Below are 25,695 nucleotides of genomic sequence, written 5' to 3'. Positions count from 1 at the left end.
GGGGGGGGCGAAGCTGCAGGAAACAGAAGTGTTGGAGAGGAAAGAAGGCAGAGAGACAGGAGGATTGTGGACTGTGGAGCTGCTTCTACAAACCAGCAGCAAAGACCAGCAGAGGACTGGGAAGAATGGGAGCCGCTTATGGAAAGAAGGTCAGTCCAGCTTTGCTTTTGTTCGTCTCCCACAGGAAGTAGATTTGGGGTTTGTTTACTACCTGAAAACTTGACCTGCACAGTTTGTCATCATTGATTTCCAACAGATGCGTTCAGAGGCAGAAACTCTGACCTGGATCATCTGTCGATCGATTCCACGATGGACAGAAAATTCTGTGATTGATGAATCATTGCAGATATTTTCAGTCACCGATGGCAAAGATTCATTAAGGAGACTTGGTTTCTTTGAGTTTCGGACTCCTCACTTCTCTCATGTTTTACAAATGGAATGAAAATAATCATCAGATTCAGAAATCACTGAAACAGATTTTAGCTGCAGCCCGACTTTCTGTTCGTACAGAAACTGTCTGCAGTCGTGCTCTGTGAGGCTTCATTTAAGAAGAAGAAGAAGAAGAAGAAGAAGAAGAATCGGGGGGAGACATTCCCCTTTATTTGTCACACACATGCGAGCACTGCACACAAGGTGAAATTTGACTTCCGCCTTTAACCCATCCTGGTCGTCCCTCCTCCGCGGCAGACCAGGAGCGGTGGGCAGCCAGACCGGCGCCCGGGGACCCAGCTTCGGCGTCACCATTGGTCAGGTGGTGATCTTCTTGCATGTTTTTAGTGGGGGTATATTTTTACGGAGGATACCCCAGGTGAACACGGGGAGAACATGCAAACTCCACACAGAAAGGCCCTCCTCGAGCAGCAGGCAGGTGCTTTGAGCTAAATGCTAACAACAGCATGCTAACGTGCACAGTGTCAATGCTAGCATGCTAATATTCAGCAGGTATAGTGTTTAGCATGTTGTCCATCTTAATTTAGCATGCTAACATTAGCCAGTCAGCTCAAAGCCCAGCTGAGGCTACGTGACCTGATGATGGCACTAGATGAAAGGCCAGAGGCTCGTCAGAGCTACTACAGTTCATCCTGAGGGGACCGTGAACGTCTGAACCACATTTCATCACAATCATCCTGCAGCTGATGAGACATTAGTGGATGACAAACAGACATAAAGGCTACGTGTGGAGTTTCTTCTAAAAATGTAATTCAGTTAATGACATTAGATCAAAGTTTACTCAGATGAGTGATTTTATGGTTATTTTCATCGTGCGGCCCTTAATATCTGTTTCTCACTGTAGAATGTACCGTCACTGTCGGCCATGTTGGATTGTTTGACATCATTGAAAATGTATGACCCTGTCGTCACATCAGAACACAGCAGCGTGCTATATTTAAATCCAGGGTAACAATTTGACACATGACTCTCATTGAGATATTTTGGGATGTATGAATGAGGTCAGAGGTCACGCAGGCTGTCGTGTTTCAACACGTTTGTTATAGGTTGAAATCACAGCAGTCAGAGCTGGACTCCATCAGGAAAGTCATTTGTTTCTTGGTTTTAGATGATGTTTGTAATGTGCACTTGTTATTATTGAGGGAAAGACAAGTCCCTGATCCAGATCCAGACCACCTATCACTGTCGTGGATTCTGGTAGTATACCAGGACAGCACATTTCAAGAAACATAAAGTTCAGTATGACAAGAACACTGAAAGTCTTCAGTCAACTTTCATGACAGGTGATGTCACTTCACCCTGGTGAAGCTTCAGGTTCAGGTTCAGTCAGCAGGTTAGCTGCTAACAGCTAATCCATCCGACTGTCAATGGACACAGTTTGACTGAAGGAAGATGAAGACAGACTTCAACAGGCTGTCAGAGGACGTCAGCCTCCACCTGCAGCTGACATCACAACACGAGCTCTGATAGGTTCTCAGTGCTTTCATTGGTTCTCTCTTCTCATTGGTTCTGAGGTGAACGTCAGCTCCTCTGAGCGAGGCTTCCGTCTGTTCTGTCGGACCACAAACAGCATCACTGATGGGTGTGGTCGGACACCTGGAGCCACACCCATCAGTGATGACACCAGAGCACACCTGGACAAAAGCTGCTGCAGGTCAGTGAAGACTGACTGAGAGTCAGTCTTCACTTCATAGTCAGAAATCACTTCAAGGAAAATAGATCTTCGTTCAATAGAACTTGATTTCAATCCTCGAATTGATTAATATGTTAATCAGTTCAGCTGTGCTTCTATAATCTGTTGGCTGCCATCTTTCACCAAAACCTGTTTAATTTTATTTCCCTTTGAGATGTAATGCCCACACACACGCACACACGCACACGCACACGCACACACACACACACACACTCTGTTGATGTGTGTTTCAGTGGAAAGTTTGAGCGTGGCGACTAACAGCTGACCGCAGTGCGTATGGACGGAGGCATCGGGCGTAACGTCGGTGTAATGTCTATTCTTAGTGGTGTCGACCAGCAGCAGCAGGTGGAGGCAAGCTGAAACACGTCCAGCTTCATCTGACAACCTGTTTGAAAAGCTGAATGAGTCATGGAGTCTCCTGGTCCTCAGTGGACCCTGAGTGGAACCCTGAGTGGAACCCTGAGTGGAACCCTGAATGGACCCAGCGGGGACCCCTGAGTCGAACCAAGAGTGGAACCAAGAGTGGACCATGTGACCAATGTCCATCTGACAGATCCAGGATCAGCCAGCCTGATCACACTCACACTCACACTCTCACACACACACATACACACACACACACACACACACACACACACACTGTTTGATGTCCATAAACACAGAAAATGAATGAGGTTGGAGCGTTTGCGGCGTCGGATGTGGATCATAGTGGGTTAAATCCAGCTTGGACCAGATTAAGTCGTCCAGAGGAAATCCTGCAGCTAAAAATACAGAAAGCAGAAGAAGCTTTGAAGTGGGACTCTAATCTCTAATCTCTAATCTCTAATCTCACATTTACAGTTTACAAATGAACAGATTTGCCTTCAGTGTGATTCATGAACCAGCCTTTGATTTCTCACAGCTGAACTGAAGTGACGATTTCACTGATTTCTGATCAGCTTTTGTGAGCTGATTGGATTCAGCTTCATGACTCTCTAACAGCACTCACAGCTGTTACTTATGGAAAGTATTAGTACTACAGTGTACAGTGTAGAAATACTCTGTACCCTGTGCCCTGAAACGTTTATTGAAGTAAAAGCATCAAAGTGCACTTAAGGTCAAAGTCAAAGGAGAGATCTGCAGATTGAGCAGAGAAACAGAAACACAGACTCACCTGCTCAGTTTGCTGAGCTGTGATTGGACGATCGCTGTTCAAGGTCTACTGATGAGATAATAATCTCATCATCAAGAGTGTCATCAGGTCAAAGAGAATCACCATCCGTGTTCTAGGAAAGACAAACATGCGACATAAAATACACTTAAAGTCATTAACACCTGTCACAGGTGAGAAATCGCTGCCATGGAAACAGGCTTCAGGCTTCAACATGTCTTCTTCCTTCCTGTGATTGGTTCAAAGTCAGAGGTGCTGCTTCTCCCCCGAGGCTCCAAACTGAAACTGAACGAAGACAAACGCAAACGCTGATGGATTCTGTTCTGTCCTGTTCTAGTCTATTCTGTCCTGTCCTGTCCTGTCCTGTCCTGTCCTGTTCTGTTCTGTTCTAGTCTGTCCTGTCCTGTTCTGTTCTGTCCTGTCCTGTCCTGTCCTGTCCTGTCCTGTCCTGTTCTGTCCTGTCCTGTCCTTTCCTGTTCTGTCCTGTCCTGTCCTGTTCTGTTCTAGTCTGTCCTGTCCTGTCCTGTCCTGTCCTGTCCTGTTCTGTCCTGTCCTGTTCTGTTCTAGTCTGTCCTGTCCTGTCCTGTTCTGTCCTGTTCTAGTCTATTCTGTCCTGTCCTGTCCTGTCCTGTCCTGTTCTGTCCTGTTCTAGTCTATTCTGTCCTGTCCTGTCCTGTTCTGTTCTAGTCTGTCCTGTCCTGTCCTGTCCTGTCCTGTCCTGTCCTGTTCTGTCCTGTCCTGTCCTGTTCTGTTCTAGTCTGTCCTGTCCTGTCCTGTTCTGTCCTGTTCTAGTCTATTCTGTCCTGTCCTGTCCTGTCCTGTCCTGTCCTGTCCTGTTCTGTCCTGTTCTAGTCTATTCTGTCCTGTCCTGTTCTGTCCTGTTCTAGTCTATTCTGTCCTGTTCTGTCCTGTTCTGTCCTGTCCTGTCCTGTTGTGTCCTGTCCTGTTCTGTTCTGTTCTAGTCTGTCCTGTCCTGTTGTGTCCAGTCCTGTCCTGTCCTGTCCTGTTCTGTCCTGTTCTGTCCTGTCCTGTTCTGTCTTGTTCTGTTCTGTTCTGTTCTAGTCTGTCCTGTCCTGTCCTGTCCTGTCCTGTCCTGTTCTAGTCTGTCCTGTCCTGTCCTGTCCTGTCCTGTCCTGTTCTATTCTGTTCTGTTCTGTTCTGTTCTGTTCTAGTCTGTCCTGTCCTGTCCTATCCTGTCCTGTTCTATTCTGTTCTGTCCTGTCCTGTCCTGTTCTAGTCTGTCCTGTCCTGTTCTGTCCTGTCCTGTCCTGTCCTGTTCTAGTCTGTCCTGTCCTGTCCTGTCCTGTTCTGTTCTAGTCTGTCCTGTCCTGTCCTGTCCTGTCCTGTCCTGTTCTGTCTTGTTCTGTCCTGTCCTGTCCTGTCCTGTTCTGTCCTGTTCTGTTCTAGTCTGTCCTGTCCTGTTCTGTCCTGCTCTAGTCTATTCTGTCCTGTCCTGTCCTGTCCTGTCCTGTTCTATTCTGTTCTGTTCTGTTCTGTTCTGTTCTAGTCTGTCCTGTCCTGTCCTGTCCTGTCCTGTTCTATTCTGTTCTGTCCTGTCCTGTCCTGTTCTAGTCTGTCCTGTCCTGTTCTGTCCTGTCCTGTCCTGTCCTGTTCTAGTCTGTCCTGTCCTGTCCTGTCCTGTTCTGTTCTAGTCTGTCCTGTCCTGTCCTGTCCTGTCCTGTTCTGTCTTGTTCTGTCCTGTCCTGTCCTGTCCTGTTCTGTCCTGTTCTGTTCTAGTCTGTCCTGTCCTGTTCTGTCCTGCTCTAGTCTATTCTGTCCTGTCCTGTTCTGTTCTGTCGTGTCCTGTCCTGTTGTAGTCTGTCCTGTCCTGTCCTGTTCTGCCGTGTCCTGTCCTGTTCTAGTCTGTTCTGTCCTGTCCTGTTCTGTTCTAGTCTGTCCTGTCCTGTCCTGTCCTGTCCTGTTCTGTTCTGTTCTGTTCTAGTCTGTCCTGTCCTGTCCTGTCCTGTCCTGTCCTGTCCTGTCCTGTTCTGTTCTAGTCTGTCCTGTCCTGTCCTGTCCTGTCCTGTCCTGTTCTGTCCTGTCCTGTCCTGTTCTAGTCTGTCCTGTCCTGTCCTGTTCTGTTCTAGTCTGTCCTGTCCTGTCCTGTCCTGTTCTGTCCTGTCCTGTCCTGTCCTGTTCTAGTCTGTCCTGTCCTGTTGTGTCCAGTCCTGTTCTGTCTTGTTCTGTTCTGTTCTAGTCTGTCCTGTCCTGTCCTGTCCTGTCCTGTTCTGTCCTGTTCTGTCTTGTTCTGTTCTGTTCTAGTCTGTCCTGTCCTGTCCTGTCCTGTCCTGTTCTGTCCTGTCCTGTCCTGTTCTAGTCTGTCCTGTCCTGTCCTGTCCTGTCCTGTTCTGTCTTGTTCTGTTCTGTTCTAGTCTGTCCTGTTCTGTTCTGTCCTGTCCTGTTCTATTCTGTTCTGTCCTGTCCTGTCCTGTTCTAGTCTGTCCTGTCCTGTTCTGTCCTGTCCTGTCCTGTCCTGTTCTAGTCTGTCCTGTCCTGTCCTGTCCTGTTCTGTCCTGTCCTGTCCTGTTCTAGTCTGTCCTGTCCTGTCCTGTCCTGTCCTGTTCTGTTCTAGTCTGTCCTGTCCTGTCCTGTCCTGTTCTGTCGTGTCCTGTCCTGTTCTAGTCTGTCCTGTCCTGTCCTGTTCTGTTCTAGTCTGTCCTGTCCTGTCCTGTCCTGTTCTGTCCTGTCCTGTCCTGTCCTGTTCTAGTCTGTCCTGTCCTGTTGTGTCCAGTCCTGTTCTGTCTTGTTCTGTTCTGTTCTAGTCTGTCCTGTCCTGTCCTGTCCTGTCCTGTTCTGTCCTGTTCTGTCTTGTTCTGTTCTGTTCTAGTCTGTCCTGTCCTGTCCTGTCCTGTTCTGTCCTGTCCTGTCCTGTCCTGTTCTAGTCTGTCCTGTCCTGTCCTGTTCTGTCTTGTTCTGTTCTGTTCTAGTCTGTCCTGTTCTGTTCTGTCCTGTCCTGTCCTGTCCTGTTCTATTCTGTTCTGTCCTGTCCTGTCCTGTTCTAGTCTGTCCTGTCCTGTTCTGTCCTGTCCTGTCCTGTCCTGTTCTATTCTGTTCTGTCCTGTCCTGTTCTAGTCTGTCCTGTCCTGTCCTGTCCTGTTCTGTCCTGTCCTGTCCTGTTCTAGTCTGTCCTGTCCTGTCCTGTCCTGTCCTGTCCTGTTCTGTTCTAGTCTGTCCTGTCCTGTCCTGTCCTGTTCTGTCTTGTTCTGTCCTGTCCTGTCCTGTTCTAGTCTGTCCTGTCCTGTCCTGTCCTGTCCTGTTCTGTCTTGTTCTGTTCTGTTCTAGTCTGTCCTGTTCTGTTCTGTCCTGTCCTGTCCTGTCCTGTTCTATTCTGTTCTGTCCTGTCCTGTCCTGTTCTAGTCTGTCCTGTCCTGTTCTGTCCTGTCCTGTCCTGTCCTGTTCTATTCTGTTCTGTCCTGTCCTGTTCTAGTCTGTCCTGTCCTGTCCTGTCCTGTTCTGTCCTGTCCTGTTCTGTCCTGTCCTGTCCTGTCCTGTCCTGTTCTGTTCTAGTCTGTCCTGTCCTGTCCTGTCCTGTTCTGTCTTGTTCTGTCCTGTCCTGTCCTGTTCTGTCCTGTTCTGTTCTAGTCTGTCCTGTCCTGTTCTGTCCTGCTCTAGTCTATTCTGTCCTGTCCTGTCCTGTTCTGTCGTGTCCTGTCCTGTTGTAGTCTGTCCTGTCCTGTCCTGCTCTGTCGTGTCCTGTCCTGTTCTAGTCTGTCCTGTCCTGTCCTGTCCTGTCCTGTTCTGTTCTAGTCTGTCCTGTCCTGTCCTGTCCTGTTCTGTTCTAGTCTGTCCTGTCCTGTCCTGTCCTGTCCTGTTCTGTTCTGTTCTAGTCTGTCCTGTCCTGTCCTGTCCTGTCCTGTTCTGTTCTGTTCTGTTCTAGTCTGTCCTGTCCTGTCCTGTCCTGTTCTGTCCTGTTCTGTTCTGTTCTAGTCTGTCCTGTCCTGTCCTGTCCTGTCCTGTCCTGTCCTGTTCTGTCCTGTTCATGCTGCTGGTCTGTGTGAAGTGAGATGTAATGTTGTTGTCTGTCCAGCAGAGGTCAGACTGTGCTCAGGTCAGTCGTGCTGAGACAGAGGACAGGGTGTTTGAGACCCTCCAGCTGACCGTCTCAGTGTCGTCTGAACCCGGCAGAACTGATCTGACATCAGCTGTGTGTTGATTCATGTCACATCAGCTCGCTGCTGTCTGACGAGCAAACTGAAGGCTGCCTCCAGGTGGCGGCCGCATCGTTAACGACATTCACAGCCTCTTGAAGTTCAGTCAGTTCAGTTACTGAGGAGCACAGTGAAGACTTCGTTCTCCTCCTCCTCCTCCTCCTCTTCCTCCCATCAGGCTCGGTACACAATGAACAGAGGAGGAGACATTTGTCACAGAGCCAGGCTAGCTGTCCCCCCATCTCCAGTCTTTATGCTAAGCTATGCTAACCAGCTGCTGGCTGTAGCTTCATATTCATCATACAGATGTGAGAGTGGATCAATGTGAACATGTGACTCAGAGGGAGGAGGAGGAGGAGGAGGAGGAGGAGAGGAAGTGTTGAACTGTTCCGCTAACCTCCTGCTGGGTTTAAACTTCTGGGACCAGTTTAAGAGAAAAGGATCCTTCTCAGATCATCCTGCAGTAAACAGCATTCATTCAGGGGACCCCCCCTCCTCCAGGGCCGGCGGGGGGGTCTGCAGACAGTGAGAGCCTTGTCACCATGTGGAAGCCTGACGAAGGCTCTCCTAGCAACCAACACAAAGTCCATTCAGTCAGAGAGGAGGCCGTCCAGCTGACCTGGAGTCTGAAAGGAGACGAGCGGCTGAGAAACACCCGGAGAGAGGAGGGGAGGGGAGAGGAGGAGGGGGAGGGGAGGAGGAGGAGGGGGAGGAAGAGGGGAGGAGGGGGAGGGGAGGAGGGGGAGGAGGGGGAGGGAGAGGGGAGGGGAGAAGGAGGAGGATGAGGGCTGAGCAAAGAGAGACATATTTTGAAGCTGAATGTTAAAGGTACAGTTTTAAGAAATCATCTTCATCATCATCATCATCTGTCATCTTCAAGTTCTTTATATGAATATTTCGAACAGGAAATACATTGTCCTGACCCGACCCAGCCCGACTCAAGTCGACCCGACTCTGCCTCATCTTCATCTTCGTCATCGTCATTGTCTTCGTCTTTACTGCTTCACCTCCACGTCTTAGAAAAACACTTCACCACTGTAACACACACCGGTCGTCTTGGCGGTCCTGTTGCATTGTGGGAAATGTAGGTGGCAGTTTTTTAAAGAGGAAGAGGAATCTAAGTGTCCTTTACAAAAGTTTACTTTGGTTTGTTGTTGAATTGTTTCATTCTTCTGTCCAGTTTTCTGGACGCTTCGTTCACATCCAGTCTGAACTCTCTGACCTGCCCAGTAAAGCTGGAGATGATCCCAGTTTACCGACATCTTCCTCATTTTCTTCTTGTTTTTCAGAAGGCGTACAGCATCGACCACGAGCCTCCGCCGAAGCAGCAGTGTGTGAAAAATGGAAAGCACCCAAATGGCAGAGGTAAGTTTGTCCCTCTCAGGTTACCGTCCGACTCGGAGGACAATGGTGCGTCTGACCTCTGAATGGTTGCTCCGGCTTATCGCTGCTCGCTCGGTGTGCCTGAGGCTGTAATGGGCCTGTTGTGGAAGCACTGAACCACCGGCCGCTTCCTCAACCGCCGTCTGCTCTGATTACAGCATGAGGACACGGTTTGAAAGCAGCAGCTACGTTCAACCGTCAGCGAGTCTCTAAATTCATCTGTTTTATGAGTGTTTTCAATTTGAGCTTAAAGAGAGCAGAATGATACTCCAGAAATGAAGAAACATCAGCTGAAATATTCAGTGTTTGAGCTGTAAAAGAGTGAACAAATGATGGCGTCCATGAATCATGTGACTTAAACATCACGCGTGAAATCAAGTAAAATACAACAATTTACATGAAGTGCAGCAGAGCAGGATCAGGCCTGAAGGCCGAAGAGAGACGGTTTTAGGGAGTGTTCAGCCTCCTGATATCTGTCGGTCGAGTCTTCCAGAGCTTTTGGGCGTCATCGACAAACGCTGCATCCTGATTTTCTTTAAGACGAAACCTCCGATAAACCAGCAGCAGATGATCGTCACCTTGTTCATGTGAGACTGGAAGCTCCGATCTGAATCTAGAAGAACACCAAGACTGAACGCTCAGATTCAATCCAGAGAGTTCATTTCACAGATTATTAAACAGCATTTCTCTATTTGTTTCAGGTCAGACTAGAAGGATTTCAGTTTGTCTTTTATACATATAAATTCACATATGAATTCACACACTGATGGCACAGCATTGTTTTTTTGTGGGGGGGGGGGGGGGGGGGGCAGTATTCAGTATCTTGCCGAAGAATACTTCTGGCTGTGGATTGCCGAGGCCAGGGATCGAAACCACGGACCTCCTGATTGGCAGACGGCCGCTCTACCTCTTGAGCCACAATCCTTGAAGAAATTGTTGCTCATCCATTGAATGATTGATTTATTGATTGACAGACTGTCACTGATGGAGTCAGTCAGAGCATCATCTGGTTCAGCACAGATGTTCAGTTTTGTGTCGTCTGCATAGAAACATACTTTGTGCTCTCCCGTGGCAACTTAATTCAATTCAATTCAATTGTATTTATAAAAGGCCAAATCACAACAGAAGTTGTCTCAGGACACTTTCCACACAGAGCTGGTACAGACCAAAGTCTTTATCTACAGAGACCCAACGAGTCCCTCATGAACAAACAGCTGGAGACAGAGGCAGCATGGACAGAGAGCAGGAATGGACCAGAACAGACGTCATGTTTGTCAGACACATGATCTCCAAGACTGACGTCAAACTTTGTGCCTTTGATGTTTGTTTGAAACCAGTTTAACACTCAGTCAAAGACCAACAGCTGTTCAAGACCATTGATGCAGACATCGTGATCGATCGTATCAAACTGCTCTTAGGTCCAACAGGACAGACTGAGAGCTTCTTTCATCAGAGTTTAGTCTGATGGTTTCAGTCAGATCAGTTTCAGCTGTTTGTTCTGGAAGTCTGACTGAAATTCATCCTCATGTCATTTTAAGAAATGAGTTCATTTGCACTGAAACCATCTTTAAAGAATCTCTCTGATGAATGAAGCTTGGATATCAGCCTGAAGTCAGTGACGTCATCACTGTCTGCTTGGTGTCTTAGTGAAGGTTTTACAGCAGTTGGTTTAAAGGCATCGGGGCAGATTCCTGTTTGCACACATGTATTTATGATCATGACATGAAACTCTGCCAAACACCTGCTTTAAATACTTCAGGTTCAGTGTGGACACATGAGGTGGACGAGTTGGACTCTGACAGTCAGGGCTCAGTTAATGTGATACAGGTGAATTTTCCCATGATTCCGTATGTTTGACAGGGTTTGTTGAGCACATGCTGCCTCTGATTGAGGTTGTTCTGTCATTGAAGAGCAATGCAGGTTCTTCACAGGTTGGTACTGTGGACAGGTGGGGCAGCACTGAGCAGCTGCTCAATAGTTCCCAGCATTCTCTGTAATCCTTTCCTGTCAGACGTATTGCTTTGTTACAGACGTCTTCTTTGCATGTATGACAGCGGACTGTCCTCCGTTCTCCGTTAAAGTTTGAACATGAGGACACTCTGTCAGTCGGCCTCTTTTTGATACCTGACAAGGTGTCGTTGAAATGTTCGACCATGACCTGTAGATTTATTCAGGTGTGGGTGTGACTCATTCAAGCAGCAGCAGGAGGGGTCATTACCCATTAGCACCTTGGGATGAAGGCGTCCTGTCTGTGATGTCAGCGTTGAGCTGCACGCTGTGACTTCTGACCGTGAACTGACTGGATGTCTGTGCATCAACGACATGTCGTAACAGTCCGTGATCCTCAGGCATCAGGCGGCATCAGAGAGGACAGTCTCCAGAGGGACACTGTGCTGCTTTTCCATGTAAGAAATCATCAGTGGGAGTTTCAGACAGTCATGAAGTGAGAGCAGCTGCTCTTATTTTACATGTTTCTCCAATGGAAGTTCTGAATGTGACACGAACCATCATTCGGCTTTCTGTTCTGACCAATCACTTTGTTTTGTCTTTCTAAATACTACAATACCCATGATTCTGAGCTGCTGTTGCTATGCAGATGAAGACAGTAAGGGGCTTGAATCAGCGGTGAATGACTGACTGATCCAGAATCAGGAGGACTTGATTTAAGCTGTAAAATCCGTTTCCTCAGCAGTTTCATCTTTGGCTTCAGCCCACTGTCACGTTACAGTGAAGCTCCTCTGATTGGCTGATCGAGTTGGCACCTGCGAGCGAAAACAAGTGGCAACCACATGTTTGAGACTTGAGTGTTTTGTTAAGCAGTTGCTAGGCAACCAGTGGAGAGTACAGGAAGTCCCTGGTCACGGCCAACAGATAGCTCGGGCACTAACGGTCCACTGAACAGCAAACCGGCGTTCTTACACTTTGGTTTTTGTAGGATTTAAACTAACGGGCTAACTTTAGAGGGGCAGAGCCAGGCGTGCTGTTCCCCCGCTGTCATGTTGAACTGTGGACCATATTCACACAGTGGCCATTTTCCTCTGACGTCACGCTCAGGGCGGGAAGCTGAAAAGGATGAAGGCGTCCTGCTGTGTTCCTGGTGGCAGGTCGAATAAACGTAGCCTGACTAATCAATGTCATTACAGCACTGATCGGCCAGAAACTGCAAAGACAACGATAGTTAAAGACATCGGAAGGTGAAGCGTCATATTCGGTGACCCATGAGCTACATTAGACAGCAGCTAGCGTTAGCATTCAAACACTTTGTGGCTAACACCAGAGTTTGACAGCGTTACACGATAAACACATCCAGACACCTTGAAGTAAAACACAGCGGACGTGATCGAACTTTCAGTGTGATGCAGTGTCACCTCCTCCTCCTCCTCCTCCCCTTCAAACCACCTGCTTGAGCGTTATTCTGAAATATGAGTTCACTGAGCAGAAGGAACAGAACATCTGACCATCGATTTTAGTCCTGCTCTGACATCATGACATACAGGAGTCACATGACCAACCTGTGGAAGAAGCTTTCACCTGATTAGTTCATCCAGATCATGAAGATCTAAGTTTTCTACATGTTCCAAATATGAGACTCAAAAGGAGGAGCTGGAGGAGGAGCAGGAGGAGGAGGAGGAGGAGGAGGAGGAGGAGGAGGAGCAGCAGTATGCTGGGAGTCCCTGAGAGGATCATGTGACTGTTGTTTTACACTGAACATGATTCAGTCGAGTGGAGAGGAAGAGGAGGAGAGAAGGAGAGGAGGAGCTCTGCTGCTCGGACTGAGAGCATGAAGGTGCACACAGACTGAAACACATGTGGATCAGATGGATCAGATGGATCTGATGGATCAGACGGATCAGATGGATCTGATGGATCACAGGGCGAGCTGCAGCCCTGAGCAGCCCCCCTCAGCCAGGGAGAGGATGGTGAAGTCTGGTAAGAGGACTGAGTCCGATCCTGGAACCTCCTGAAGCCTGTCCTGACTCATTTAGTCCAGAGAGTAACGAGTGTTGTCCTGATGAGTCCATGAATGTGGGCTGTGTGCTGCAGTGAATGAGTGAATGTGCAGAAACAGGTCGACAGTCTTTCAGTTTCCTGATAAAAGAGTTTAATTCTTTGTTAATTAGTTCGTCTCGACGTTTGTCACTTTTGTGTTTGTTCCCTTGTGTCTGATGACAATTCCTAAAAGTATTTTTTTATTAAAACAAAACGAGGAAACTTAAATCAGATTGTTCAAAAAATGCACTTGTTTAATTGTTTTTTGGATTTTTTTTCCATATTTAGGAATAAATCATCCGTATAGACAGAGATTATTTTCTTTTTTTCATAATAACTGCATTTAATAATGTTATTTATCCTTCTGGGACTTGAAAATGAAGGTTGCATACATGTGTTGGGGTGTACAGTGATGGAGTAAGTATTCAGTAAAAGTATCAATACAAGAGAGTAAATATACTGCGTAAGTCCTGCACTCTAGATTTGACTTCAATAAAACTACAGAAGTACTATCAGCAAAGTTAACATTCAGTATAAACAGTGGAAGTACTAATTATGACAAGTGGTTTGTGATTGTTAAATTATGAAATACATCACAGCATCATATATTACTTTATTATTCTCACTGATACATTTAAAGTATTTGTGAGCAGTACTTTCACACTGCAGTTGGTGGAGATCATTTACTGTTCTGTAGTATTCTGTTTGGTCACTAATCAACAACAATGCTTCAGATCTGAAGAGCTCACCATTGTTTTTTGTGTCTGATGTTGTGAGCGCAGGAGTAACTGCAGTACCTGTGCAGTACTTCCATCACTGTTTTTGTATTTCCAGGATATTCTGCTTTTTATACATTTCATGAATAATTCAGGTCTTGAGTCATGTGTTGGAGAGCGACGTGGCGCTAACTGCTCAGAAATCAGTGTGAGGTTGGTGTGGATGAGTGTAGGATGATGAAGATGAAGTCTTTGTTGGCAGGGAAACTTGATTTGAGTGGGAGAACGTATTCTACGGATGTTCTTATATAACAAAGGGTTTTCACGTTCTCTCATCACAAAGATTAAAGGACTGTGGAGTCGTGCAAGCTTGGTCATTTAGTCCTGGTGTCCTGGTGGTGTTCTGTGGTGTTTTAGTCCTGGTTTAGGTCCGGTGTTCTGTGGTGTTTTAGTCCTGGTTTAGGTCCGGTGTTCTGTGGTGTTTTATTCCTGGTTTTGGTCCGGTGTTCTGTGGTGTTCTAGTCCTGGTTTAGGTCCGGTGTTCTGTGGTGTTCTAGTCCTGGTTTTGGTCCGGTGTTCTGTGGTGTTCTAGTCCTGGTTTAGGTCCGGTGTTCTGTGGTGTTCTAGTCCTGGTTTAGGTCCGGTGTTCTGTGGTGTTTTATTCCTGGTTTAGGTCCGGTGTTCTGTGGTGTTTTAGTCCTGGTTTAGGTCCGGTGTTCTGTGGTGTTTTAGTCCTGGTTTTGGTCCGGTGTTCTGTGGTGTTTTAGTCCTGGTTTAGGTCCGGTGTTCTGTGGTGTTTTAGTCCTGGTTTAGGTCCGGTGTTCTGTGGTGTTTTATTCCTGGTTTTGGTCCGGTGTTCTGTGGTGTTCTAGTCCTGGTTTAGGTCCGGTGTTCTGTGGTGTTCTAGTCCTGGTTTAGGTCCGGTGTTCTGTGGTGTTTTAGTCCTGGTTTTGGTCCGGTGTTCTGTGGTGTTCTAGTCCTGGTTTTGGTCCGGTGTTCTGTGGTGTTCTAGTCCTGGTTTAGGTCCGGTGTTCTGTGGTGTTCTAGTCCTGGTTTAGGTCCGGTGTTCTGTGGTGTTTTATTCCTGGTTTAGGTCCGGTGTTCTGTGGTGTTTTAGTCCTGGTTTAGGTCCGGTGTTCTGTGGTGTTTTAGTCCTGGTTTTGGTCCGGTGTTCTGTGGTGTTTTAGTCCTGGTTTTGGTCCGGTGTTCTGTGGTGTTTTAGTCCTGGTTTAGGTCCGGTGTTCTGTGGTGTTTTAGTCCTGGTTTTGGTCCGGTGTTCTGTGGTGTTTTAGTCCTGGTTTAGGTCCGGTGTTCTGTGGTGTTTTAGTCCTGGTTTTGGTCCGGTGTTCTGTGGTGTTTTAGTCCTGGTTTTGGTCTGGTGTTCTGTGGTGTTCTAGTCCTGGTTTAGGTCCGGTGTTCTGTGGTGTTCTAGTCCTGGTTTAGGTCCGGTGTTCTGTGGTGTTTTAGTCCTGGTTTTGGTCCGGTGTTCTGTGGTGTTTTAGTTCTGGTTTAGGTCCGGTGTTCTGTGGTGTTCTAGTCCTGGTTTAGGTCCGGTGTTCTGTGGTGTTTTAGTCTTGGTTTTGGTCCGGTGTTCTGTGGTGTTTTAGTCCTGGTTTAGGTCCGGTGTTCTGTGGTGTTCTAGTCCTGGTTTAGGTCCGGTGTTCTGTGGTGTTTTATTCCTGGTTTTGGTCCAGCGTTCTGTGGTGTTTTAGTCCTGGTTTTGGTCCGGTGTTCTGTGGTGTTTTAGCCCTGGTTTAGGTCCGGTGTTCTGTGGTGTTTTAGTCCTGGTTTTGGTCCAGCGTTCTGTGGTGTTTTAGTCCTGGTTTTGGTCCGGTGTTCTGTGGTGTTCTAGTCCTGGTTTAGGTCCGGTGTTCTGTGGTGTTTTAGTCCTGGTTTAGGTCCGGTGTTCTGTGGTGTTTTAGTCCTGGTTTTGGTCCTGCGTTCTGTGGTGTTTTAGTCCTGGTTTTGGTCCGGTGTTCTGTGGTGTTTTAGCCCTGGTTTAGGTCCGGTGTTCTGTGGTGTTTTAGTCCTGGTTTTGGTCCAGTGTTCTGTGGTGTTCTAGTCCTGGTTTAGGTCCGGTGTTCTGTGGTGTTTTAGTCCTGGTTTAGGTCCGGTGTTCTGTGGTGTTTTAGTCCTGGTTTTGGTCCGGTGTTCTGTGGTGGTTTTGGTGATCGGCTTGTGGACGGACGTCCTCTCAGAAAATAATTGAAAATTGTCAGAATATCTGTGATTTCTTTCTAACTGACTCTTCATAAAGTCGTCGGACCAAATGCCAAAGAAACATTTGGTCTCCCGTCTCGAGCTCATTTTGTCCTGTTTTGTTTGGGTGTTTTTCTTTTTGCTGGTTCTGACGGTGGCCATTGGTCCAAACCATCCAACAAAATGTTTTCCCTCCGGAACCGAACTGAACCAACATTCAGCTTGATCCAGATCGAGATCAAGGCTGTTTGTGCTGGGCTGAGATCCAGTGGAGGTTTCACACCTGTAATTTTGGTTAGGATCGAAGTGAAACTGAAACAAAGTGAAAGAGCTCTTTAGCTTTTTCTTAACGGGAAAAACAGGATTGTTTTTATGGAGCTGATCAACATCTGCACAGTTTGAGTCGTCAAACTAGTTTATCTTTTGCAACATGTGAGTTTGTGACCTGAGCGTTTGTGTAAGAGGACGGCAGACTTCAACCCGCTGTGTTTGAACAGTTATCACAGCTCTCTGTATGATCAGTCGACAAATCAAAGTATGTGAAATGTCAAAACCATCACCGGTGACAGATTCCAGGTCAGTCTGAAGGCAAAGACCAAAACGTACCTAAGAGAGAGATTTATTTTCTAGATTTAGGTTTCATTTCAACAAAATGTGTAATTCCTTTTGAATGTTTCTCATTTTGTTGCGGCAACATAAGTTTGTATCATTGTCACTATCATCATTATCATTGCTGAGTTCGTCGTCTAAGTTCAGACTCAAACCACAAAGAGGAATCAGGACAGGGTGTGCCAGCATCGTCATGAGAAGCTTGTAAATTTGGTAAAATGAAATTTCAGGTCAGAGTCGATGAGTTTTATTCTCTAGGACGATATGAGTCATCACAGCAGCAGCTTTGATCTGATTTAGCAACTTCAGGGTATTTTCAGTCATTATCTTCTGGCCTGTAACATGATGACATTTGGTCCCGGCTGAGGTGGAGTCAGACAGCCGTCCTCTCTCTGAGTTATCAGACTGTTGAAACCAGATAACGGCACTCACAGACGTCGATAAACTGCAGAAGCTGCCTCAGATCAATATGAAACCTCAGAATATCTCAAAGTCCATCCAGACTTCCTGCATCTTCCGCTGATCAACTCTCACTGACATGAAATCCAGTTAAAGTGCAGAACGACTTGAGGGGAAAAGACAAATACAAGTCCCAGAGAGCATTGCTGGAAGAATCATCCAATCAGAGAGTTTGTCCGATCTCTGGAAGTGCTGTTAATGTGAAGACGAAGCGTGGAGGAGCTCAGTGGTGAAGCTGATCGGAGACGTTTACCCCGACGGCGTGTTTGTACGTCCTCCATGTCCATGTACTTCTACGTGTCCTTATCTGGTTTTACTGAGGAACAGCAGCACTGATGAAGCTCTGTAGTCTCTGCAACAAACAGCGACAGCAGGAAAAAGGAAAGGTTTCCATCAGCAGTGACTTCACACAGCTCAGATACTCAAACAGTAAAAGAGGGCTGATTCATGGTGTCTGGTTTCTGTCTGCGGCAGGACTCAGCGAGAACCCTGAACCTCATCTGTCCCGTCACTCCAGAGTGAGGAACTGTCGGTTGGGAGATCCGTGAGGGGGCGTCCTCGCTGGGGGTCAAGGTGTCATTGAAGTGCGATCACAACACAAATAAAACCACAATATGCTCAGTTTACAGCAGGCACAGGCGTCAAGGATCTGTCCGTCCAGAGAGACCAATCAGAGAGAGCGCAGACAGATGCAGTGACCAGCACGATCACAGAGACTTTGACTGTTTTCACGTCTGCTGAACTGGGAGGCTCTGGTCTCTCCCTCACCTATGGCAAGCTGTGCAGAACATCTCAAAGACGGTTGATGTGACATGTGAATCGGAGGTTTTGCTTCTGACCTATGATGGATTTTTTTCTACTGATGGATGAATCCCTGCGGCACCTGGAGGAAATCCAGTTAAAACAGCTGTCCACATACTTTTGTCCACGTGCTGCAGCCATCTCTGTGTTTCTGAGACGAGCAAACGTCCAGGGCTGCTTTCATTTTTGTGAAATATGAAGCAGCCGCGGATGCTGGTCTCTGGTTGCACTTGAGAAAGAGGTCATTGTGTGAAGTGAACTGTATGACATCTGATCTCTGTCTCCCAGAATATCTGAGGACTCGGATCAGATGCCCATTAATCTGTCCTTTCTTCTCTGAGACGAGCGATGGACAGAGAGACGACACTGTGGGCCGTGAGACCTGAGTACAGCACCTCCGACAAACAGCGGCACAGAGCGCGGCGTCAAGACCAGAAGCCCGCCGGCCGCGGCCTTCATCACGTCCACAAACATCCTGTCGAGTTTCTCAGCAGCTCGTTCAAACTCGTTCAAGCTGATTGGCTCGATTCACACACTGGTTTGTCATGTTTGAGGTTACTAACACGCTGGAGGATGATGATGATGGTGATGAAGGTGATGACGGTGATGATGATGATGGTGATGGTGATGATGATGATGATGGTGATGATGATGATGATGATGGTGATGATGACAATGATGATGATGACAATGATGATGATGACGATGATGATGATGATGATGGTGATGATGATGATGATGATGGTGATGATGGTGATGATGATGATGATGATGATGATTGTGATGATGATGATGATGATGACGGTGATGATGATTGTGATGGTGATGGTGATGATGATGATGATTGTGATGATGATGATGATGGTGATGATGATGATGATGATGATGGTGATGGTGATGATGATGATGACGATGATGATGATGATGATGATGATGACGGTGATGATGATGGTGATGATGATGGTGATGATGATGATGATGATGATGATGGTGATGGTGATGATGATGATGATGATGATGACGATGATGGTGATGACGGTGACGATGAAGATGATGATGATGGTGATGATGATGATGATGGTGATGATGATGATGAAGCAGAGCGGAACCATCTGTCTGTCAGACAATATTTACATGCCAACGTCCAGAACTGCGATATGTGTCGTCATCACAGGAGCGAGTCGACCCGGGTGTCATGTTTCCATCACTGCCGATCGCTCATGTCATGTGACCTGGGAATGACTGCTGATTGGACCCTTTCCCATTAAAGACAAACACCTAATGCTTGTGGGTGTTTTGTCCAGTGTGAAGGGGGTATTCATAGGGGAGGGAAGTGTGTGAGGTGTGTCCAGAGGGTGGCGCTAGAGGAAACATAATGGAGTCTGAAGGGTTCTTCCTCTGCAGGGCAGGAAGTCCAGTCTGATGTGGCCTTAGAAATTTAAGTTTGGACTTTTTATCCTTTAATCTTAATGGTTCTGTCTTTGTGTCTTTAGCCTCAGCATATGCAAACCTGCAACAGCACCAGACCGAGGGCGTCCACAGGAAGCCGTCCCCCGTGTCCAGCTACGTCCCCCAGCCGGACTACCTGGAGGAAGATGAGGAGAACAACCTTATCAAACCCAAAAAACTTGTGAATCCGGTCAAAGCTTCAAAAAGTCACCAGGAGCTTCACCGAGAGCTGATGAGCAGCTGCAAACGGTAACAGAGGGTGTGTCCGAGTGTGTGCCCGAGAGTGTGTTCATGTGTGTCCGAGTGTGTGCCCGAGAGTGTGTTCATGTGTGTCCGAGTGTGTGCCCGAGAGTGTGTTCATGAGTGTCCGAGTGTGTGCCCGAGAGTGTGTTCATGAGTGTCCGAGAGTGTGTTCATGTGTGTCCGAGAGTGTGTTCATGTGTGTCCGAGTGTGTGCCCGAGAGTGTGTTCATGAGTGTCCGAGAGTGTGTTCATGTGTGTCCGAGAGTGTGTTCATGTGTGTCCGAGTGTGTGCCCGAGAGTGTGTTCATGTGTGTCCGAGTGTGTGCCCGAGAGTGTGTTCATGTGTGTCCGAGTGTGTGCCCGAGAGTGTGTTCATGAGTGTCCGAGTGTGTGCCCGAGAGTGTGTTCATGAGTGTCCAAGTGTGTGCCCGAGAGTGTGTTCATGTGTGTCCAAGTGTGTGTCCGAGAGTGTGTTCATGTGTGTCCAAGTGTGTGCCCGAGAGTGTGTTCATGAGTGTCCAAGTGTGTGCCCGAGAGTGTGTTCATGAGTGTCCAAGTGTGTGCCCGAGAGTGTGTTCATGAGTGTCCAAGTGTGTGCCCGAGAGTGTGTTCATGTGTGTCCAAGTGTGTGTCCGAGAGTGTGTTCATGTGTGTCCAAGTGTGTGTCCGAGAGTGTGTTCATGTGTGTCCGAGAGTGTGTTCGTGTGTGTCCCAGAGTGTGTTCCTGTGTGTCCGAGAGTGTGTTCATGTGTGTCCAAGTGTGTGTCCGAGAGTGTGTTCATGTGTGTCCAAGTGTGTGTCCGAGAGTGTGTTCATGTGTGTCCGAGAGTGTGTTCGTGTGTGTCCCAGAGTGTGTTCCTGTGTGTCCGAGAGTGTGTTCATGTGTGTCCAAGTGTGTGTCCGAGAGTGTGTTCATGTGTGTCCAAGTGTGTGTCCGAGAGTGTGTTCATGTGTGTCCGAGAGTGTGTTCGAGAGTGTGTTCATGTGTGTCCGAGAGTGTGTTCGTGTGTGTCCGAGAGTGTGTTCATGTGTGTCCAAGTGTGTGTTCCTGTGTGTCCGAGAGTGTGTTCGTGTGTGTCCGAGAGTGTGTTCATGTGTGTCCTAGAGTGTGTTCGTGTGTGTCCGAGAGTGTGTTCATGTGTGTCCAAGTGTGTGTTCGAGAGTGTGTTCATGTGTGTCCAAGTGTGTGTTCCTGTGTGTCCGAGAGTGTGTTCATGTGTGTCCAAGTGTGTGTCCGAGAGTGTGTTCATGTGTGTCCGAGAGTTTGGGTCTGTGTCATGTGACCCTTGTACGGTCACATGACTCGGTCCAGACTTTAATCTTGTGATGCAGCTTCTGCTGAATCTTGAGGCCTTTCTCAACGTGCGTTCTTCTCTGTTCTTGTGTTCTTGTGTACTTGACAAACGTCATCAGTCTCAGTCCAAGTTCTGTTCCAATTCAAAAGTCCGCATCTCACCAAGTACAGTCAAATACCCGGACGTGTTCTTGTGCCTCCCATTTTCTCGAGGATGCATCGGGTGGTGACTTGTGTGGACTTGGGGCAGCCACGTATCCCAGAATGCATTTCGGAGCAACGATGGCGGTGGAGAGGAATCACAACTGTAAAGTTACAGGTTCGAAATACTACTGTTTTAGTAGTACGGAATGTGGTTTTAAGATTATTGTATGTGAGAAAGTGGATATTAAAACTTAAAATCTGTGGTCGATTCATCACGATAGCGCGTAGTTTAAAATTTGCTCCAAAGTTTTCGGCGATAACCGGAAGACGAGCTGAGATGGTGACGTCATCAAGTACGCTGCCGTCCCAGTGCAGAACGACCATCCTGCGTCCTCCCGTCCTGGAGAGACTGTACTCCCAGGTCCAACTCGCTAAGTCCGAACTGCCAAGTTCGTAAGTCCGAACTTGGCGTACTTGGTATCAAGAAACGACTTTGGTTCCAGTCTGGACTCGGCATCAGCTGACCGACACACAGTGTCATTTAACCTGCTGTCCAATCAGAGAGCAGCGTGTTCTGGACAAATACCTTTAACTACAGGACTTCCTGCCGTCCTCTGTTCTGTCTCGGCCGTCGAGCTCAGACTGCGTGAAGTTTTGGAAGAAGCGAGCAGATGCTGCTAAGCAACAGCCTCCCACCTCACAGGCCTGCACCGCCGAGGATGCTGGGAAAGTTTTCATTTCACCTCCACACAGTCGCTCATTCACAGTCGGAGCTGTAGCACTACGAGGTCGACTTTTTTCTTCAGATTTATCATTCAGGAGGAAAACTGAAGCTGGACGAGGCCCAGAAACACACACACACACACACACACACACACACATAAAACACACTCATTGACGTCATCAGCTGTCACAGGAATCTGCTCAGAGGTTTAGAGAGAGGATGCTTCACCCTCACTCGTTCACGGTCTTTTGTTTTCATGTGTGAGATTTATGAAAATCATCTGTAGTCCGTTCAGTCTGTGATGAAGACACACACACACACACACACACACACACACACACACACACACACTTCTGTTTGTGAATCAGCTGATGGAGAAACATAGAAAGTGATGTATGTTCACGGTTTCATGTGGAGTTATAGCAGAGTGCCCTCTGCTGGACGAAACACACGGTGCTGCTGTTCATGGTTTTCATTATTTCTAACATTGATCAGATCCTGATACCAGCATGAAGCCGCTGTGTGTGTGTGTGTGTGTGTGTGTGTGTGTGCGTGTGTACTTCTGTGCGTGTGTGTGTACCTCTGTGCGTGTGTGTGTGTGTGTGATGTGTACTGTCGTGTGCATTTCTTCAGGGGGGGTGCGAGTGTTGAGATGAAGCCGGAGCTGCAGAGAGTTCTGGAGACGAGGAAGAGAGATCAGCTGATCAAACAGAGGAAACAGGAAGAGGAGGCTCACAGGAAGATTTCTCCTCTGGAGGCCGAACTGCTGAGGAGACACAAGAAGCTGGAGGAGGTAACACACACACACACACACACACACGCACGCAGAGGTACACACACACACAGAGGTACACACACACAGAGGTACACACACACACAGAGGTATACACACATGCAGAGGTACACACACGCAGAGGTACACACACACGCAGAGGTACACACATACAGAGGTATACACACATGCAGAGGTACACACACGCAGAGGTACACACACACGCAGAGGTATACACATACAGAGGTATACTCACACGCAGAGGTACACACACACACACACACAGAGGTACACACACACGCAGAGGTACACACACACGCAGAGTTGTACACACACACACACAGTGGTACACACAGGAATGTTAGAGATGTTGTGAGTCAGTCATGCCGTCTTTGTCCTCTGCTGGCCGTCTTCTGTCCTTCCTGTTGTCCTGAATGTCCTCTGTCTCATGTTGCAGTTGGAGAGACAGCAGGAGAAGGAGCAGGAGGACAACCTGAAAGCTCCGGAGTTCGTCAAAGTCAAGGAAAATCTGAGACGGACGTCCTTTCACAGTAAAGGGGAGAAGGAGGTGTAGAGACAGTTGCTGTCCTGCAGGGGACAGTGGACTGAGAACCAGACTGTCCACATGTTTACGGGACACAGTGAGGACACGCTGAAGACATGCTGAGAAGACACTGAGGACACTCTGGGGACATGAACACACTGAGAACACAAACACAATGAAGGACACACTGAAGAGACATTACAAACACACTGTGTGGACAGAACAGCTGTGATGTCTCTCAGGGTTGGACACTGGACAGTGGGAGCTCTGAATGAACGAATGAATGACGAGCAGCAGCTCATCACATTAAACTCTCCAAACCGTGACTGTCTGTCCTCTTCTGGGTTTGACACACACTCCCTGATGGACACATCACTTGGCTTGTCACACCTGCGGTGGGCGGCTGTTGCCATGGAAACAAACAGCAACACTGTGCTCAGAAGGAAGGACGGCGATGAAGATCGGAAAGATTCGATTGATTATTGATCACAACAAAGACAGAAAACTGTGATTATTCAGCGATGAAATCAAGATCTTCTTGTTATTATGGGATGTAATGTTGTCCAATTAACAGATACACGAGACGTAATTTGAAGAAAAGACTGAATTCATTCAGGACTTGTGTCTGAGGACGCTGCTCTCTGTTTCAGTCAGAGACACTAACGTCAGAATTAATCGATCAGTAATTCGTATTTTCTAATTTCTTTCATTCTTCAAATCTCTGGAAGCTTCATGTGAAATAAGAACGGATGAGACTCTTCTGAGGACAGACTATGACAATTCAACTAAAGGTGAAGGACAGACGGCCGGACGGATGGACGACACGTCTCAACATCCAGACAAAATTTGATTCAAAATGTGTCAATTTGATTTCATAAATGTTTCTATTTAATTAAAAATGTTAAACGTTGTAATTATGACGTCATTTTAAATGAATCTGGTGTCACAGAAAGAACTCTTAAGATTATTCTTATCTCATCTTATCTTATCTTAATGACTTTCAATGCTCATTTCCCCTAATCAGCACTGCCCACGTTTCACAAGAAGCAAAGACGCTGTCTCATGATGATGAGACATGGACAACAGATGTCATAATTAGACAATTAGTATCTCAAAATGACATAATTACTTTTAAGATGCTAATCATTTGAATTATGATACAAAGAATTCAAGCCTGGATTTAATGACATGACTCATATCTGGACATTTGTCATCATGAGATCTTACTAGATTTATTATGTTATTATGTGTCTGGTGTCTGATTGGTTGGCCTGTTGGCGGCTGTTATTTTCTAAGTATGAGAATGTGTTCAGAAAGTGCTTTGGACAGCTGTGGACAGCTGTGGACAGCTGTCCCCAGCTGTGTGGACATGCTGTCCTTCATGGATGCAGAAACGATCTTGTGCCTAAACCTTCGTGTCTGTGGATCAAAGCGTCACAGAATCTGCTGATTCTGCAGGATTTCATGAAACAAAGGAAGCTGATTTTGGACGTAACTTGTCTGTCGTCTCCTTCGATCACGTTCATAATCACAATGTGCAGCAGATCTGTGAGGTTTGTGTCTCGTTAATGAATCACAGTTTTCAGATGTGATGAATCTGTGAACTGAAGGAAAAGCTAAGTTTGACTTCAGGTGTGTGGACGTGATTATCTGAAAATATCTCATTATTACAAGAAACCAGATGAGAAGACAGAGTCCATGTTTCACGCTCCCGTCGTTCGTAGGTAAACTTGAGAAACGTAGATTTTCAGAGACGGTCATGTGACCGGCCTGAAGCCTTACGCTCGCTCAGGTTTGATCCCTGATGGTGAAATGAACATGAATGAATCATTGAAATCACTTTGAATTAATGGAGCACTTTAGACTTTAAGTGTATAAATGAAGGCTAGAATCTAAACAGACTGATTTTTATTTGCATGTGTCCTTTTTTACGTACAGCAGAAATGTGTCTGTGGACATGAAGTCAATAAAGGACAATAATCCTGCTGTGTGTGTCTTTATGTTCGTCAGGAGACTCTGAACAGGAGACTGTTGATGGCGGCCTGGAGACACCGATGGTGTTCAGGACAGATTTGACTTTTGATTTCATATCCTGTGAGACAAAGTCTTCATCAGCTGCAGGAGAATCGGGAGTGAAGTTATCAGTGTGACTATTGTTCATCATTATTTGTGCCATCACGTCTGGACTCACAACATGAGACAACGTGACATGAAACGTCTTCATATGAGCAACATTCAGAGACACGGTTCTGTCAACAGTTAGGACACACCTTCTCGTCCAGTGGTGTTTCTTCACTGGTGTTTTTTTCTACATGGTAGATTAATCTTGTAGACGTCAAATCTATGGAATTCTCTTCATAACACACATTTCTACATGTTTTCTACGTCACATCGGTCACTGTGTCCCTTTGCTTCGTGGCAGCTTTCACTCCGTTGACATTCTATCAGCAGCTTCTTCAAGTCGTCACCTCAAATGATTTTCAATGAAGGAGTGTCGCTTCTCAAAAGGTCTTGAACTGCGGAAACACAAGGACTGAAAACCTGGACTCTGGTCTAATGAGTCCGGATCTGGTGTGGTTCCACTCGTCGTGTCTTTGTGGGACGCAGAGAAGGCGAACAGGTGGTATCTGCAGGTGTGGTTACACCGTGAAGCAGTGGCAGGAGGAGGTGCGACAGTGTCGACAGTGGACAACAGACTGGACCAGCATGGCTACCACAGCATCCTGCAGCCGCATGTCATCCCATCTGTCACCTGGAGGCTTCAGGTTTCCACATCACACTTCTCTAAATGACCCACTGGACCACCATTGGCTCCCAGCTGTGATGTCATAAGTGCAGGTACGTCCAGGTGCTTCCTGCCAGCAGAATGTGAATGTGAAAACGTGGACATACATCATTCAGTGAAGCTTAGATGTCACAATGAAGTG

General features: G+C 47.1%; 1 protein-coding gene across 3 annotated transcripts; it reads left to right on the top strand.

The window, feature by feature from the left end:
• Window positions 1-24,754, top strand: LOC143330262 (protein FAM107B). Of its 3 annotated transcripts, none has more exons than XM_076746698.1 (5): window positions 1-149; window positions 8,731-8,806; window positions 19,092-19,296; window positions 22,086-22,245; window positions 22,682-24,754. In XM_076746698.1, the coding sequence occupies exons 1-5, from the start codon at window positions 126-128 to the stop codon at window positions 22,796-22,798; spliced, it is 582 nt and encodes a 193-aa protein (XP_076602813.1). In that variant the 5' UTR covers window positions 1-125; the 3' UTR covers window positions 22,799-24,754. The 3 variants fall into 3 exon arrangements, with proteins under 3 accessions (XP_076602813.1, XP_076602802.1, XP_076602790.1); XM_076746687.1 differs by lacking the exon at window positions 1-149 and adding an exon at window positions 8,194-8,269; XM_076746675.1 differs by lacking the exons at window positions 1-149; window positions 8,731-8,806 and adding an exon at window positions 12,521-12,754.
• The last annotated feature ends 941 nt before the right edge of the window (window positions 24,755-25,695 follow it).

The sequence above is a fragment of the Chaetodon auriga genome, chromosome 2 (assembly GCF_051107435.1).
Source record: "Chaetodon auriga isolate fChaAug3 chromosome 2, fChaAug3.hap1, whole genome shotgun sequence".
NCBI classification, from domain to species: Eukaryota; Metazoa; Chordata; class Actinopteri; order Chaetodontiformes; family Chaetodontidae; genus Chaetodon; species Chaetodon auriga.
Note: the sequence above shows the minus strand (reverse complement) of the source record. Positions and strands in the feature narration are given on the sequence as shown.